This window comes from Manacus candei, unplaced genomic scaffold (genome assembly GCF_025592945.1).
Source record: "Manacus candei isolate 608988 ecotype Guabito, Panama unplaced genomic scaffold, ASM2559294v1 h1tg000081l, whole genome shotgun sequence".
In the NCBI taxonomy this organism is placed as follows: Eukaryota; Metazoa; Chordata; class Aves; order Passeriformes; family Pipridae; genus Manacus; species Manacus candei.
The window spans coordinates 4,653,187-4,668,980 of NW_026138129.1; the positions used below are offsets into that span (position 1 = coordinate 4,653,187).

At 40.7% G+C, this 15,794-nt stretch overlaps 1 protein-coding gene across 4 annotated transcripts in view; it reads left to right on the plus strand.

Annotated features, from left to right (window-relative positions):
- The window catches only part of LOC127481614 (plasminogen-like), an 87,935-nt gene extending 75,214 nt beyond the window's left edge, over positions 1–12,721 (plus strand). For all 4 annotated transcript variants that reach the window (XM_051811075.1, XM_051811074.1, XM_051811072.1 and 1 more), the window contains exons 8-19: positions 56–218; positions 772–902; positions 1,635–1,800; positions 2,524–2,690; positions 3,611–3,759; positions 5,130–5,223; positions 6,748–6,868; positions 7,600–7,674; positions 8,577–8,717; positions 9,831–9,937; positions 10,806–10,951; positions 11,904–12,721. In XM_051811075.1, coding sequence (XP_051667035.1) covers positions 56–218; positions 772–902; positions 1,635–1,800; positions 2,524–2,690; positions 3,611–3,759; positions 5,130–5,223; positions 6,748–6,868; positions 7,600–7,674; positions 8,577–8,717; positions 9,831–9,937; positions 10,806–10,951; positions 11,904–12,065 — 1,622 coding nt within the window. In that variant the 3' untranslated portion in view covers positions 12,066–12,721. The remainder of the gene's footprint in view (positions 1–55; positions 219–771; positions 903–1,634; positions 1,801–2,523; positions 2,691–3,610; positions 3,760–5,129; positions 5,224–6,747; positions 6,869–7,599; positions 7,675–8,576; positions 8,718–9,830; positions 9,938–10,805; positions 10,952–11,903) is intronic.
- The last annotated feature ends 3,073 nt before the right edge of the window (positions 12,722–15,794 follow it).

Here is a 15,794-nt window from a genome sequence, read left to right on the forward strand (position 1 = left end):
GGTTTTTTGCTGTCTAGAAGGCACTGATTAATTTTAGTTCATTTTTCTGTAATAGCAACACCCCCACCAGTTCCTCCACCAGGACGTCAGTGTCTATCAGGAAGAGGAGAAGATTATCGAGGCACAATAGCTGTTACTGAATCTGGAAATACCTGTCAGCAGTGGAGTTCTCAATCTCCCCACAGACATGCTCGCACTCCAGAAAACTATCCCTGCAAGTAAGTGAAACCTCTCCGTTATTCAGTGTCTATGAGAAATTCCAAGGCACAGAATTACTTCAGTTTTCTTCAACTATATTGCAAAGCTCTTCAGTTACACCCGCATTCATCACCTACTGGATCTCATATTTTCGAAATTTTTGCACATTTCTTTTTATTCACTTTGTTCTTGGGTACTAGTGTCTCCTTTTCTGACTTTCAAACTCTGCTTGATCGACTTTTTTCCCTGCTCAGGTGAAGCAATGTGGGGTAAGACAGTTACAATTATGATATTTGCTTGGGACTAGATTTTTTCACGCTATGTTCCTGCTGTGCTGCTCTTGGCCTCAAAGTACTCCAGTATCTTAATTCATCCATCAGTCTAGCAGGTGTCTGGTTTAGCACACCCAAAATTGCAATTATTCATATAGTAGATGGCACCAGTAAATGACAGCAGCAATTACGCACTAGTAGATACAACAGTAAACTGGGATGCAAGGAGCATTCTCCTTTTGTTCATAAACTTTGATAGATCTTTGTGAGAGACCTTTGTTAACCAGGTTTCCTGTTTCAGGGGTCTAGATGAAAACTACTGCAGAAACCCTGATGGTGAGAAGATGCCATGGTGTTACACCACCAACAGAACTGCCCGGTGGGAATATTGCAACATCCCCTCCTGTGATGGGACAGAGCCAGAGACCCCTGGTAAGAACAGGAGACAACCAGAAGTGAAGGGTCATCGTGGTTTACTTTGAGAAATCTTGGGTGACTCTGCTCAGTTGTGTTATTGCTGTCACTGCCAGCATTGCCATGTATCAGTTGAACACCTGGGTCTGATGTGGAGCCCTGTGTTCAGTCTGGTGGTTGAGTGCAGAAAAATTGCAGTAACAGAAGTCTTTTCATTTTATCAAGCGGTGATTACCTTCACCTCTAAATTTTTAAATTCTCCATGGAAAAGTTAATCAGTTTTACATGCTAGTTCTTGAAAAATTGAATCTAGAGCAAAACCTAAGATAATTTAAGAGCATTGAACCAAGACTCCATGGAAAGCAATCAGAAGAAAACTCTCCTTACACAAGGCAGGTGCGTTCCATATGAGCCTGTGGCAAAGACACAGGCCATCACTTACCCTGAAGAAGTAAAGGTAAGTGATAACATCCTTATGTTAAGTATTTGGCTTGTTAGCTGAAATAAATCCACGTGCGTGGCAGTAAAGTTGATGTACAAGTCCTCTTATCTGGTGTATCATGAAATTTTTACAAACATTTTTTGAAATCTTCCTTTTGATATACAGTCTGAAAAGAATTCTGCTACAGAGAGCGTGCTGTGGTGGTCAGTGAAACACTCTGGCTTGTTGTGTTCTGTTGGCTTTCTATGCTCATGTATACACAACAAAGTATTAAGATGCAAGAGACTGGTTTCTGTTATTCACTACAGCTGTTGATGTGCCTGAGCAGGCTCCAGTTACTGAGGAGTGCTATCACGGCAATGGTGTGACTTACCGTGGTACAGCTTCTTTCACTCTCTCGGGAAAGAAATGTCAAGCCTGGAGCTCGATGTCACCTCACCGACACAATAAAACAGCAGACAACTTCCCAAACGCGTATGTGTATTTCCCATTTCCAGGTTTCATTGGGCAATTATCATCCATGAACTTGTTTTGATTTGCAATCATTACACAACAATGATTTTAAAGCTGGGAAGGGAGTGTACTTGGTAAAAATAATTTCTTCCTTTTCTTCTTAATGTGGAAACATTTTCCATTGACCTTATCTTGAAAGGAACCACAGTTGCCACTATTATGCTTCAGACTAATTAACTGTGTTCTACATTGCTTCTAAAACAACTAATAGTTATCATAAATTTTCCCTTATACTGAGCTTATTCATGAGTTTAAGTCTCTTTCTCCTTGTCCACAGGTCATTAGAGCTTTGAGGAAGGGCTAAGTTGTTTTCTTGTTCCTAGCATTTGTCATTTATTTATTCCAAAATGCAAAAAACTATTTCTTTTTAAAAACTATTACTGTATTTGAAAAATTAAAAATAATTATATCTTTGCTATACATGTATGCATTTACTTATCTGGATTTTTAAATGGTATTCTACTATAAGCGTTAATTAATGAAGAAGTACTTGGCATATTTAAATACTCTGTATATGTGTCTTGATTTCTTTATGCTGGAAAAAAGATTTCAATTAGCAATGACAGAATGTACATGATAAATGATATATGCTAACTCTGTAATACACCTGCTTTCTAAAATGTTCTTTTGAGTTCTCCACAGAGCAGTGGCATGGATAGGAATATAATACCTTTCCATTTGTAGGGACCTGAGACAAAACTACTGCAGAAACCCAGATGCTGATGGCCGTCCATGGTGCTACACCACCGACCCTGGTGTGAGGTGGGAGTATTGCAACTTGAAGAGGTGTGATGACCATGAAGCACAGACTTTACCAAAACCACCTCAGACAACACTGGAAACAAATGCTGGTGAGAATACTTCCAGCTTCCCCTAGAGATGTTCATAACCAGCAAGCTGGTTTTTATGGAAACATCTTCACAAATTTTATGAGAATGAAATACAGGAAACTCCAAATAAATACAGAATCCACTCTCTTTATTTTCTGAGCATTCTTCTACAATTTTATAGCAGGGTTTCTGTATTTGATTTGGAACTAATATCACGTCTTTTACCTACTACATCTGGCAATACTGGAAACAGATGGCTACTAGTGTCCACACTACTATGGGAGAGCAACTAGCAAGGACAGAAAATGCAGCAGTGTTGGCATTTTGCTGGCAACTGTTCCATGCATTAACATTTCCAGGGTTCCATTTCACATTAGAGGACAGCTGACTTTTTTTAATTCAGTTCATAGAATCAGGTTGGAAGGGACCTCTGAGATCATCAAGTCCAACCCTTGAGTAGATGGTTAGAGTACTACAGCTTTCAGCTTTCTTTCTTTCTTTTTTTTTTTTTTTTTGCTATGGCGCATTTTTCTGTTTAGAAGGCTAATAATTTTGGCTGAACATGTATTACTGCTTTTTACCTACTGTAAAATTTGTCATTAGACAGATATCAGTGTCTGCAAGTAAAACACTTCGTGTGTGCATAGTCTTTTGTAGCCCTGACTTCTGGAGTCATGAGGGGTCAACTAAATCTAAGCTTCTTTGATTTATGACTTCTGTGATAATGGGAAAAAAAACGTTTAAAATGCAAAGAAATTAAAATACCATTGTTAGGCACCATTAACACTATGTTGCCCTTCTTTCCTTGTCTACATATTATGTAAGACATGTAAGTCCTAGTAGTATTTCCTCAAATTTATCTCTGCTTCACCACTGTCAATTATGGATGTGGCCAAACAGCCCACAGCTAACAGTCATTTCCTTTTTTTCTTTCTGTACAGACTGCATTAATGGTAATGGTAAAGATTATCGTGGCACAGTAGCAAAAACTGCAAGGGGCAGAACTTGTCAAGAGTGGAGTTCTCAGAGACCTCATACCCATGACTATTTCACTCCCACAACTCATCCAAGAGCAGGCCTGGATAAAAATGTAAACAACTGTTCATTGAATACTTCTTGTAATTGAGCTTTGGCTGTCTTCTTCAGGGTTCCTCAGCAAGCATTTTATGGTCTTTGTTAATTAGTTTCTTTTCCTCAGTTCAATCCAAGAACCTGATTGTGCTATTTCTTGCTGATGTGGGCAATCTGTACTTCTGTGGGACACAGAGATGACCAGAAGCTCTATTGAATGCTTCTGCAGCACAACCAAGGGTCTTCAGATGAGCTCTTGCTTCTTCTCACTACTGAGCGCTATCCAGACCACTGTCTGTGGGCAGAACCTCTGTCTCCTCTGACAGAAAGAGCACCTGGTCATAGATTTCAGTAGTAACAGCGACGGGTGAGATGGTGATGAATCCAATGTTCGATGCAAGTTCCTTGAGATATATAATGGATTGTAGCCCCCTATCCTCTGTTAATTCCCTCTCCAGCCCTCCAGCTTCTGCCACAACCCATTATACAATGTTATACATGTGCCTGACCCACCCTGTAAGGCGATCTCTATTTCTAACCTTCATCTCCGAAGTCCCAACACATGTACTCAGCACTAGTTCTCTAGATTTCCCTAATTTGTGACAAACTGTGTATGTGATATAAAGAGCTTGTTTGATGTTGCCAGATTGAACTATATTTTCACCTGGTACATGACTTTAGAGCTTGCTTTAGTCAATTATGTGATGGCATCATATACACTGCAATGAATTCCACCTCCGATTGGAGAAACTCCCTCTGAAAACCAGTCTACCAAAACTGCTTGGTTCTTACATTTGTCAGAGTCTCGGTAGCAAATATTTTCTCCTTTTCCCTAAGACACAGGATATATTTCAGGGTAGGGAAGGGAACTAGAAAAAATATGTGGTGGCATGCAGTTGTGTGAAGTGTCTGTGCTGAGCAGAGATCAGTCAGTATGCCCACTAAAAACCTAGAGTGATTGAGCTAACCAGGTACCCCACATCTGGGTGAACATTGGACCCTGCATCACCAGGTTGTGCTAGAGCAGCTTACACAATACTCACCTGCCCCAGAGTCATGTAGCCAGATTGGATGTGAGAAGATCTCAGGACTGACCCTACTACTTCTACTAACTGCAGTGAAAGCAGGAGTAGTTTAGTGCTTTAGAAAACCTCATCTGGGGTCAAGATCTCCTACTTTTTGAGAGCTCAGAGGTCCAAGGTTGCATTATTGAAGCTTACTGTCTGAAGACAGTTGAAGAAATTTCATTTTTATTATCTTTTCCTAAAGTCACAGAGCAAACAGAAAAATTAAAAGGAAGTAAGAAAAAATTAATTTTGTTTTGGAACTTTAATTGATAGGCTTTTTTATTGCACGGTTAATAGCTGGTGTTTTTGTTCTTTGTTACAGTACTGCAGAAATCCTGATGGAGATGTGAATGGACCTTGGTGCTACACAACAGACCCGAGAAAAGCCTGGGAGTACTGTGACATTCCTAAGTGCCGTAATTATTCCTTTAAAGACTAGTGTATCCTTTTTCTGTAACCTTTTATGACAACTGGAGGACATTCAGTGATTAGTCTGAAAGACTGATTGAAGTGCAATAGCTTTAGATTGGAAAATAAGGCTCTTGGGAAGTGATGTTCAAAGTCTACGTCTGAAGTTTTAAGATTGATGCTTGTTCTCTGAAAGCCTAAAATGCAGCACAAGATATACCCAGGGCACACTGAAGTTTATGGGGTTTTGCCATGTGTTTCAAAATAGGGTCATTCCAACAGGAATTTTCCCTGCTCCTACCTAGTCACCTGGCACAACTCTGTGTGTGGCGAGGCTGAACAAGGCATAGTCTTATCCCAGCAAAATTTTTGCACTCCATGCTCACATGGCTCTGGTTCTGTTCTGGATGAAAACCATATCGACCCTTCTCTGATACTGTACCATATCTGATGACTGGAAAGTGCATCTGGCCCTAAATATTTAACCAGATGCCCTTGTCTTTGTTAGTAGTAATCAAGTCATTTAGTAATGTGAATGAGGTGGTACAACAAAGTGTAAAATGAGAAGGTTTTGCAACATTTTGGTTTCTACTCCTTTCATGTCTGTCAACAACAAAAGCTATCCTAGGAAGAGGGGCAGTTTCCACTCAAAAGAAGGGTGACTTTCTTGCTGCTTTATCCTTTCAGCTGTGAGCAGAAGAAAATGTGCTCTGATCAAAACCCCAAAATGGAGCAAATAAGAAAAAGAAAGATGTTCTATGTCATGCACACAGAGTAGCTGTAAAAATAGTACTGCATTGAAAGTGTTCGGCTGGGACTCTTAGGGGGGAAAATTCCATTTGCCGATTCACTTCTTTTTTAAATTAATACTTTTTTTGTTCAGATGTTCCTCTAAAGAACAGAAAAAACATGGTGTTTGCCGTTAATTTCATTAGTTAGTTCCTTTTGCTGACAACAAATTCTAAATTCTGTGTTGATAAGAGTCAGTTTTCCATGGCCAAACATGAACTACCCTTTTTGAGAACTCAGAGACATCTGAAGTACCAAATGATCCTGAGATAATAGTGGACAAAATTTTGTTCCAAAGAGACAGGGTTGAATTTCACATTCTCTACCACCAAGATTAGCTTAAAACATCTGCCAGTGCAACTTCTATACTGCTGGAATCTGTAAGAATACATTTAAAGATGTTGAGAGAATTTATTTTTTTCTTTCTCTCTTTTTCCTTCTCCTTCCCCTTCTGTTTTTTTTTTGGGGGGGGGGGGGGGTTGTATCTGATTGTAGAACTATTCATGTGTAATTTGCTGACTACTGGAACTGTATGTGAAAAAAAGTTACCAGGCATTTTTAAGTGTTCCAGATGAAGGTAACCTGACAAAATATCAGTGGTACGTGGTACAGAATTGCCTGAAGAGAATCAAAAGCCAAAGTGACAACTGTAGCATGTTCACCTTCTAGGTTTCTGAGTTCACAATGAATGCATAGCATATACATTAAACTTCCTTATAGTGATTTTTTTTCTTATTCTGTAGCTCCTGCTCAGTATGAATGTGGAAAATCCAAGTTCAGACAAAAGTTGTGTGCTCAAAGGATTGTTGCTGGTTGTATTTCCCATCCACACTCCTGGCCCTGGCAGATTAGTCTCCGTACGAGGTATGACCATTCCCCATTACATTAGACTTTGCATGCAAAAGAACATTGCCTCTCATATGATATTATAGTATGTGGTTGCAGCATTATAAAGTTGATTTTAATTTAAAAATAGCTCAAGGGTAAACATTATGTTTCATAATCTTAGATAGGTCATTTAGACAACCAAGAATGCTCTATTTTGTGACAAATACCCATCAGATCAATAAAAGAGCTAATTTCAAAAACATTTTTACTAGAAGGCAGAATGACTTTAAAACTGCCACTATATTCTACAATAGAATCAGTATCCTGCGAGTAGAAGCAACAGTTTGAAGTATGGCTAGTACAGATCTTGATCTGTCCTTCCATGTCAGTATTCGATCCTACTGGCAAAGTTATTAACAAAACTAAGAATCAAGGCTAGTTGGAGAGCTCTCTGACTGTGATTAGAGCTAGAAAAAGCCAGAATCTCTGAAATGGTGAACCTCACTGCACACAAGGTTTTCCAGTAATAGGAATAGTGGTTAAGAGCAAAGATCTAGGTGTTTTCATACAAGGCTTTATAAAAATGTCCACAGAAGACTACCATCATTATAAGAAACATTGTCCAAGGAAAGCAAAATGTTCCTTATCAAAATTGTGGAATAATGTCTTTAGTTTGTAAAGGCTCACATGTTAGAAAGATTACATGATTAATTACAAGCAGAATTAACTTTCCCATCTGAAACCAATGTCTTTTTGCTCTATTACAGTTATGGCTTGCATTTCTGTGGGGGGACTCTGATAGATCCTCAGTGGGTTCTTACTGCTGCTCACTGCTTAGAAAAGTAAGTATCTGTTGTGGCCCACACCAACATCTTTTTATCCTAGATAGAAAATCACAGGAATAAAAAAAGAGACCAAATACCCGACCTGAGCTGGTTGCAAACAGCTTGCAAACAGTTAAGAATTCAGTACTGCAAACAGTTAAGAATTGAGAACTGCGTGCAATTTTTGTTTGGCATCACAATGTAAAAAACCCCATTAAACTATTAGAAAGCATCCAGAGGAGGGCCACAAGGATGATGAAGGATCTGGAGGGGAAGCCGTAGGAGGAGTGACTGAGGTCACTTGGTCTGTTCAGCCTGGAGAAGAAGAGACTGAGGGGAGACCTCACTGCAGTCTGCAACTTCCTCGTAAGGGGAAGTGGAAGGGCAAATACTGATCTCTTCACTTTTGTTACCAGTAACAGGACTCGAGGAAACAGCATAAAGCTGAATCAGAGATGGTTTAGGTTAGACATCAGGAAAAGGTTTTTCACCCAGACAGTAGTTGGGCACTAGAACAGGCTCCCCAGGGAAGTGCTCACAGGACCAAGCCTAAGTTCAAGAAGCATTTGGACAATGCTCTCAGGCACATAATGTGACTCTTGGGGTGTCTTGCATAGGCCAGGAGTTGGATTCAATAATCCTGATGAGTTCCTTCCAACTCAGCAGATTCTATGATTCTATAGTTCTATGATTCTAATTGAGCTGAGTCTATTTGTCATTCATTAAAGCTGAGTTTTGACTGAAAAAGAGTGACAGTGATAACTTTTGCCAACTTGATTTCATGTGCCATAATAAGGGATTAAGTTTACACCACAGCTGGCTATCTGACTTCGATAGAACAAGGTGCCAAGTAACATCATAAGTCGTTTATGTTCTGGGTGTGTGTTCATCAGCTCACCATGTGCAATCATTTCCAATAGGTCCTCACGGCCATCTTCATATAGAGTATACCTTGGATTACACAAAGAAGCAGCGTTAGAGCCATCAGTACAAAAACTTGATGTGGAGAAATTGTTCAAGGAGCCACGCAGGGCAGACATTGCTCTGCTAAAACTCAGCAGGTACCCTTTCATCCTAAGCGTTCCTTTGTTCTGATGGGACAAGTTGACTAAAAAGTGGTTTCTGCTGCTGTTGCAGTAATGTGCGGCATTTCTGCACACTCTGTTCAATTAGTGATTTAAGATCCTCTCTTTCTTGCCTTTCTGCAGAAGCGTCAGGGCTTCAGAAAGCGAGAAGACTGCCTTGTTAGGGGAGGAGGGCTTAGGGACACTGACCCAAGGTGGCAATGTGCTGGGTGCCAGCTGCTGGGAGGGAGGCAGTGGCAGCAGAAAAGGAGGAGATAGTGCCTAGAGGAGCTTTCAGTGTTTCTATATGCTTCTTGATAAGGTAATGAGGATTGAAACATGCAATATTAGCATGAAGGCACTCCATGCCATTTCTGTGCTGTGGTAGGGAGATTTCCTCTTCCACCAGATCTGGACAGTGTGCAGGCAAAGAGCGTGTACGTTTGATGCAATACCCAGTATGGCCCTTCTTGCATCTCTTTTCACTCATCAGAAATGCTTTCTGTGGAACTGTGCAATCAAAAGGAGTATGTCCATAGAGCAGCAAACAGATGTGAATATATGGTGGTTTGGCTTTGACTTGTGCGGCTGCAGTGCAGGTCCAAAACAGATGAAGGTTCAGCGTAATAATGTGGGTTTGTAAATGGGCCTTAGCTGTACCCACTCAAAGGCAAGTCAGAAGAACTTAGGTTTTGCTGTGTGCTAAATGTCCCGTTGGAAAGTGAATTATAGTCAGACTGGATGTAGGTAGAGCAAGCTAACCCATTTAGCATGTGTTAAATGCCACTAATTCATACCCTCTCTAATAGCTTTGCAATTAGGTTTTGCTGGCTATGCATTAGTCTAAGTCAAAGCACTCTCCTGGATTTATGTAGGTACTTTTTAGTATCAAAATACTCTAACTGTTCTCAATTTCAGACCTTTTCCTTGTGTGTATCGCTTTCTGAGGGATTTGAGCCTAAAACAAAAACAGTTTTGCACATCAGGAAAAACCCTTACCTGAAGCAAAGAATGTCAAAGATAGGTGGCTGAATGCATATCAAGTCTTTTTAGAAACCTGAAGGTGGTATCATGTATAATTGTGCTAACGATTGTTCCTGTTTCTTACAGCCCAGCAGTCATTAATGATCATGTAATCCCGGTTTGTTTACCAAAAGAAAATACTGTGCTAGGAGGAAGAGAGGAGTGCTATGTCACGGGCTGGGGGGATACAAGAGGTGAGATAGCCTTAACACATCTAAAAGCTCAGTGTTTGGAGACTGGTATATACTTGAATCCAAAGTGTATTCTAAGTGTATTCTCTTTGTGCCCCACACAAGCTATCGATGAAAAACTTATTTCATCAAAATTCATTAGGTACTGCCATTCTTTCCACTCTCTCCTGCTGATATGGATTCTCCTAAACCACTCAGTAAATTGAAACCCTCTAAACCAACACTGAAAGAGGAGTATGAGACCTAAGGAACCACTAAGTCTTCTCTCTCAGTCCACTATGCTTTTCCTCAAAGTGGGCTTTTATCCTATCAAGGATAGTTTTTCTACATTTAGGTTATTTCTTGATCACATAAATGTGAGTTTGCTCATTCTCTTAAATGCTTTTTCCTCCCAGCCAGCCTGGTTCACATCTCAAACAAATACAACCCTCATTTTCAAAACCTCCCACTGTGTCTTGGTTGAGAAGTGCATCAGTACCTTCTCTGCCTCCTTGCCCATCATGCCATTTTCAACTGTTTACTTCCTAACACATCTCTTCCACAGAAAACTCAAATATAGAGAAATAAAATGGCTTGGGAATGACTCCCACAAATTTCAGTGGGTACTGGATCCACATGGATGTAGTGTGAAAGCAGGAAGGTCAATCAGTGCAGTGTAGATGTTGATGGGTGGTAGAGGGTGATAAGTACCATAATACCCATAATGCTTACTCTTTTTGGTATATCTTCATATTATGCATGGGAAGTACTATGCACAGTGCATAAACACTATGATATTTTACTGCTTATCCATATCCTGATGTTTGTTTTGTGAATATGATAATTGCCTTTGTCATTCCTTTTTTTTTTGGTTTTGTTTTCATTTGCAAAGGAACTGGTGGTACTGGTTACTTAAAGGAAACTGGATTTCCTGTAATCGAGAATAAAATATGCAACCGCCCTGAATTTTTGAATGGTAGAGTCAAAAACAGTGAGCTCTGTGCTGGGAATATTCATGGTGGCACAGATACCTGTCAGGTAAGAAAGTCTGTAAGCATCAGAGACACTGAGACTAGCTCAAGTTGGTTGGAGCATGGTGCTCATAGTGCCAAGGTTGTGCAGTTTGATCCCTGTATGGGCCATTCACTTAAGAACTGGACTCGATGATCCTTGTGAGTCCCTTTCAACTGAGAATATTTTGTGATTCTGTGGTTTAGTTGTAAGCACATTCAAATAAAATAGTGCTTTGCTTTCCGGGCTATAGAGGCCAGGCCCAAAATTATCCTTGGGATGTGACCACGCAACATGGCATCTAGGCTGAAAAAAGCAGATGGATGCTGCTCTTTCCTTTCTCCCTTGTTTGCTTCCAGGAAGCGGGGCAGGCAATTTTCAGATAAGCCTGAACTACAGAGCACATGGTTACATACAGCTGCACAAGCCAGGTGTATATGAGCCAACTTGGATTGACAAATGGTCTGATTTTTTCCTCAGATCACTTTGTTTGCCTCACTAGACTGCCTCCAGTGTCCAAGCTAGCTCAGTTAACAACCTGAGATATCTCAGTTAGCAGTAAAGGAAAAATGCAGTGGAGCCTGCCATGCAGGCCAAACATGAGCCAAAGGAACTACTAATTTCCGAGTGTCAGTACCACTGGATCATTTGGTAACAAGAGGAAGCCCTGAAGATTTCAGAAAAAAGACGGAGAGAGGAGGTGCAGTTTAAGTGAATAAGGTCAATCAGATGCCTTTTCAGCAAATCCCCTTACTCCAAAAATAGATGTAATGCCTGGATGATGTGAAGAGATGATTTTACAGAAGTGTTCAACAACATGCATAGAGAACTTGTGTCTGGCTAGAACTCCAGTGTTTCCTTATAACTTGTGCGGCCCTCACATGTAAGAGGTACTTCTGTTTCTGTGCCTCCTGTGAGAAGGCCACCCTTGCACATGGGTCTGTCACTGAAGGAATCATCCTATTCTTTCTCTGTTTAGGGGGACAGTGGAGGACCTCTAGTCTGTCTGGACCAAGATAAATTTGTTCAACATGGAGTCACCTCTTGGGGCCTTGGCTGTGCCCAACCCATGAAACCTGGTGTTTATGTTCGAGTTTCCAATTATATTCCTTGGATTAAAAGTGTAATGGAAAGCAACTGATCCTGGCTATGGACTGCCCCCTCCTGGGAAGAAGGACGCACATCAGAAATACAAGATTCCAAGTGCAATAGTAAAGCTACAATCATTCATAAGAAAGTAAAATAAATATGATCATCCATTTTAAATTGCCATAAATTAATAGTTATTGCCAAGAAATCCAACTGACAGTGTGTTACCCTCTTTCTATATGCTCTATGGTCTGCTGTGTTTGGCAAGAGACTTACCCACCTCTGGATTACATGTCAAAAATCATGATCTTAACTGTAACTGGACACATGGATTTTAATTTTATATCAAGTTCTACAATGATGTTTTCTTCTAAGGTCATAATTTCCCAAGATGTTGTGCTTCCAACAAACAAAGAAAGGAGGAGAATTTTTATTTTATGTGAATTGTCTGAGCCTCTTACCAGTTTGACGCTACAGCCCAAAGAAGAATCTCACAGTACATGTCTTATACTCATATGAAGTTTTATTAAATACATTTTATAGCATCAAATATATAGGATGGAAAAAAAAAAAAAGAAAAGAAGCAAACACATTTGGTTTGTATTTTCATATTTTTTATTGACATGGACATCTATGTGTCAGCAAAAATACAAATGTTGCATCAAAGACATAAAGCAGTGAATAAAAAATAGCCTCGTCCTAAAGTTAGTCCATAGTAAAGTCAGAGAAATAGCTGACAATCCATACTGCAAGTAATGACAATGCATTTAACATTCTATAAAATTGTGTTGTCCATAGTACCCATTTATTTCATTGTATAACTTTATCTGACTACATAACTGTTAGATGTACATTTTTCTTCTCTAAAAGAAAATCACGTACGCAAGTCTGTGGATACAAGAAATGAAAGCTTAAACCTTTAGAAATGCTTTCTAGGGAAAGCTCGACTCATACTTGCCAAAGTCAAACACTTGCTAGCTATGAACCCCTGCTCTCATCCTGCACCCCTTGCATATCAGCTAGGGAGCACTCTGCAGGCATGTGGGGACTCCTGGCTCTGCATGGGGTCCTTTCTGCATCCCCAGGGTGTGCTGAGTGTACTCGAGTAACACAGTTACTTCCTGGGGTGGGATTTGTCTTGTCCATTTTCTGCAGTGCGGAGGTCCACTACCAGGCATGCCAAGCTATGTGTCATTTTTAAATTGTCTTAATTTTTCGTAGGTATGTACATACAAAAGAGATGGGTTGCATCCCAAGAGCATCCTCTTTTTTTTTTCTTTTTTTTTTCTTTTTCTCCCCATAGCCTTAAAGGAAGATGAGAACTATAAAGCATAGTTGGTGGTAGGATGATTTTTGAAGCTTTTACATCTGGAATCTGCTCTACATCTGGAGTCTGACTCTGGGAGATGCAATCTTCTCAGGGCATTGCCTTCCTGAGTGGGAACAGCTCTGATAAAGCACACTGCACTCACCTATCTGGTCAGCAGTGTTCGCTGAGCACAAATATCCTCCTGTATATTTTCCATATATATTCACTTTGATCACTAAGCTAGCCAAGAAATCTGTACAATACTTTCCTGACAACAGAAATTCTGTGTTGCAGCTTGGTCTTTGATTTGTTAAGCTCTCAGTAGTGAACTCATGAAGGTATGGTTAATACCTTGTTAATTCTCTACCTTGTAGACAGAGAAACCAGTGGCCTTGCTGTCCTTCCCAAACTATCTAGAAATGCCTGGACATGCCTGAGTGGCTACAGAAGTGCCATTTCATAGCCTTTCCTTCTGCAAGAGTGTCAGCGGCAATAAAAACTGCCACTTACCAGTAACCATTTGCACAAACTAGACGAAGTAACCCAGCACATTTGGTGGCAGCAGCACATTTGAGCCAAATAGCACATTCACCTTTTTGTTGGTCCAAGGAACCTCTTTGGTAGCAGCAAGAACATAGCTCCTGGGTTTCTGTGGTCAGGTTGTTCATGTGCCTTTGGTGATGGCAAGGTGATCCTTTGTCTGCTGTGTACCCCACATCTCTCACTGAGCCTCTAATGCAAGATAACTGTAGCTGACAGTGTTTGGTCCCTACTTGAAGAGGTGCCTCCCACTGGGCTAGAAGGGTCACAACAGTAATTTTAGTGTCAACCCGCGCAGCTCAGAAGAATACTGATGTGCCTCCTGAGAAGTCTGTAGGACTTTCCCATATGTATAAAGTGGTTTCAGGCACATACAAATTTAGAATAACTTTTTTTTAAACCAACATCCTGTACAGTGGTCTGCATAACCTGGTGCATGCACCTCTGTGCAGCTGGTTTCCCCTGGGGTTCCTCCATGCAGAAGCTCTCCCTCGGCTTCCACCACCTCATCTGTCCTCTCTCACCCACAACAGCTTAAATCCAACACAAAGGCTCATAGAGATGGGGGGATTTTTTGACTTACAAAATTCCTCTGTTAGGGATAAGAGTTAGCACAGGAGCAATTACCAAATACAAGGTTCACCGGAAGCCACTACCTACTATCATTTTAGCAGTCAAAACATATAGAGAGGCTTTTTTCTGCTGTCCTTTACAAAATGAATTTTTAGCAAATAAATGCATCACATCTGATTGCTTCCCCCTGACTCTCTGAGGGTCATGCTTGCGGTGTGGGCTGGCTGGGTGCAGGGAAGACAAGGCTGAGTTCTGCACACAGGTGCCTGCACCCTCCACCCTGCACTGAGACACAGCACCCGGCCAGGGCAAGCCCGCAGCTTCCAGTTCAACACTGGTCTCTGCCAGTCAGCCTTGGGACATTGTCTTCAGCTATCTACAGAAGACTGTGGTGTAGAAGTTTTTTCCCTGTAGCAGTAGCTCTAGTTTTGGGTTGTCTTCTAGATTAGCCAGATATATTGTGAGATACTTGTTTAGTTTCATATCTTTCAGTCTTTACTGACTTCTGCTAAGCATCCCATTGACCTTTACTGTGCCTCAGAGGAAGTTAGAAACAGCCTTGAAAGACAGGCCTTTATCACTAACTGCCTAAAGTATGCAAACATTAGCCTGAGATTAGTATTAAAGGTCCTATTTTCCTCCAGCAAAGCTGGTGATAAGGGCAGTTGCTGGGAAAAGGCAAGGAGAGTTTGGAATTGTTGAAAGGCACAGTATATTCCTCACCACAGGAAATCCTCCTGTGCAGGCACCTGCCTATATATGTTCTTAGGATGGTGAGACTGGAGCAGTAATCATTCAGTTTCACCAACTGTAATGTAGTGCTAATTATTTGTGGTATGAACCTTCAAAACTCAGTCCTATATTTGTTTATGCCAAATATGTTATTTTCTGAGCTTACAAGGCCCTTTACAAGACCTCATTGACTTTCTTCTGTTTGTTTATTTCTCTGTTGGTAATAGGATACCTTTTGAACAACATATCTTTTTAAGTCCTTCCCTGTAAGAGGTGTACTGTTTACCAGTCAGAGGCCAGGACCTAATGCTTGATGAAGGTCATGCAGCAGAAAGGGAAGGCAGTCTATCCCTGGTATCTGCTTGCAGAGCCAAAGAGTCAAGCTGGTCTGCTCTGTGTCAGCTTCAAACAGCTGGGATCAGCTAACACTTCCTTCTTTAACCAAAGCTCCTGTCTCATCCTTGCCCATGTTCCCAAGACATCCCTGTCAACAACCCAAATAATTTATCTCCAAGACAGAAAGATGATAAATAATAATAATGAACAGAATACAGAAATTGCAGGTTACCTTGGCAGCGGTGAGGGTGAAGGAATTTGGTTTGTAGGGATGGGCAGAAAGCATGATTT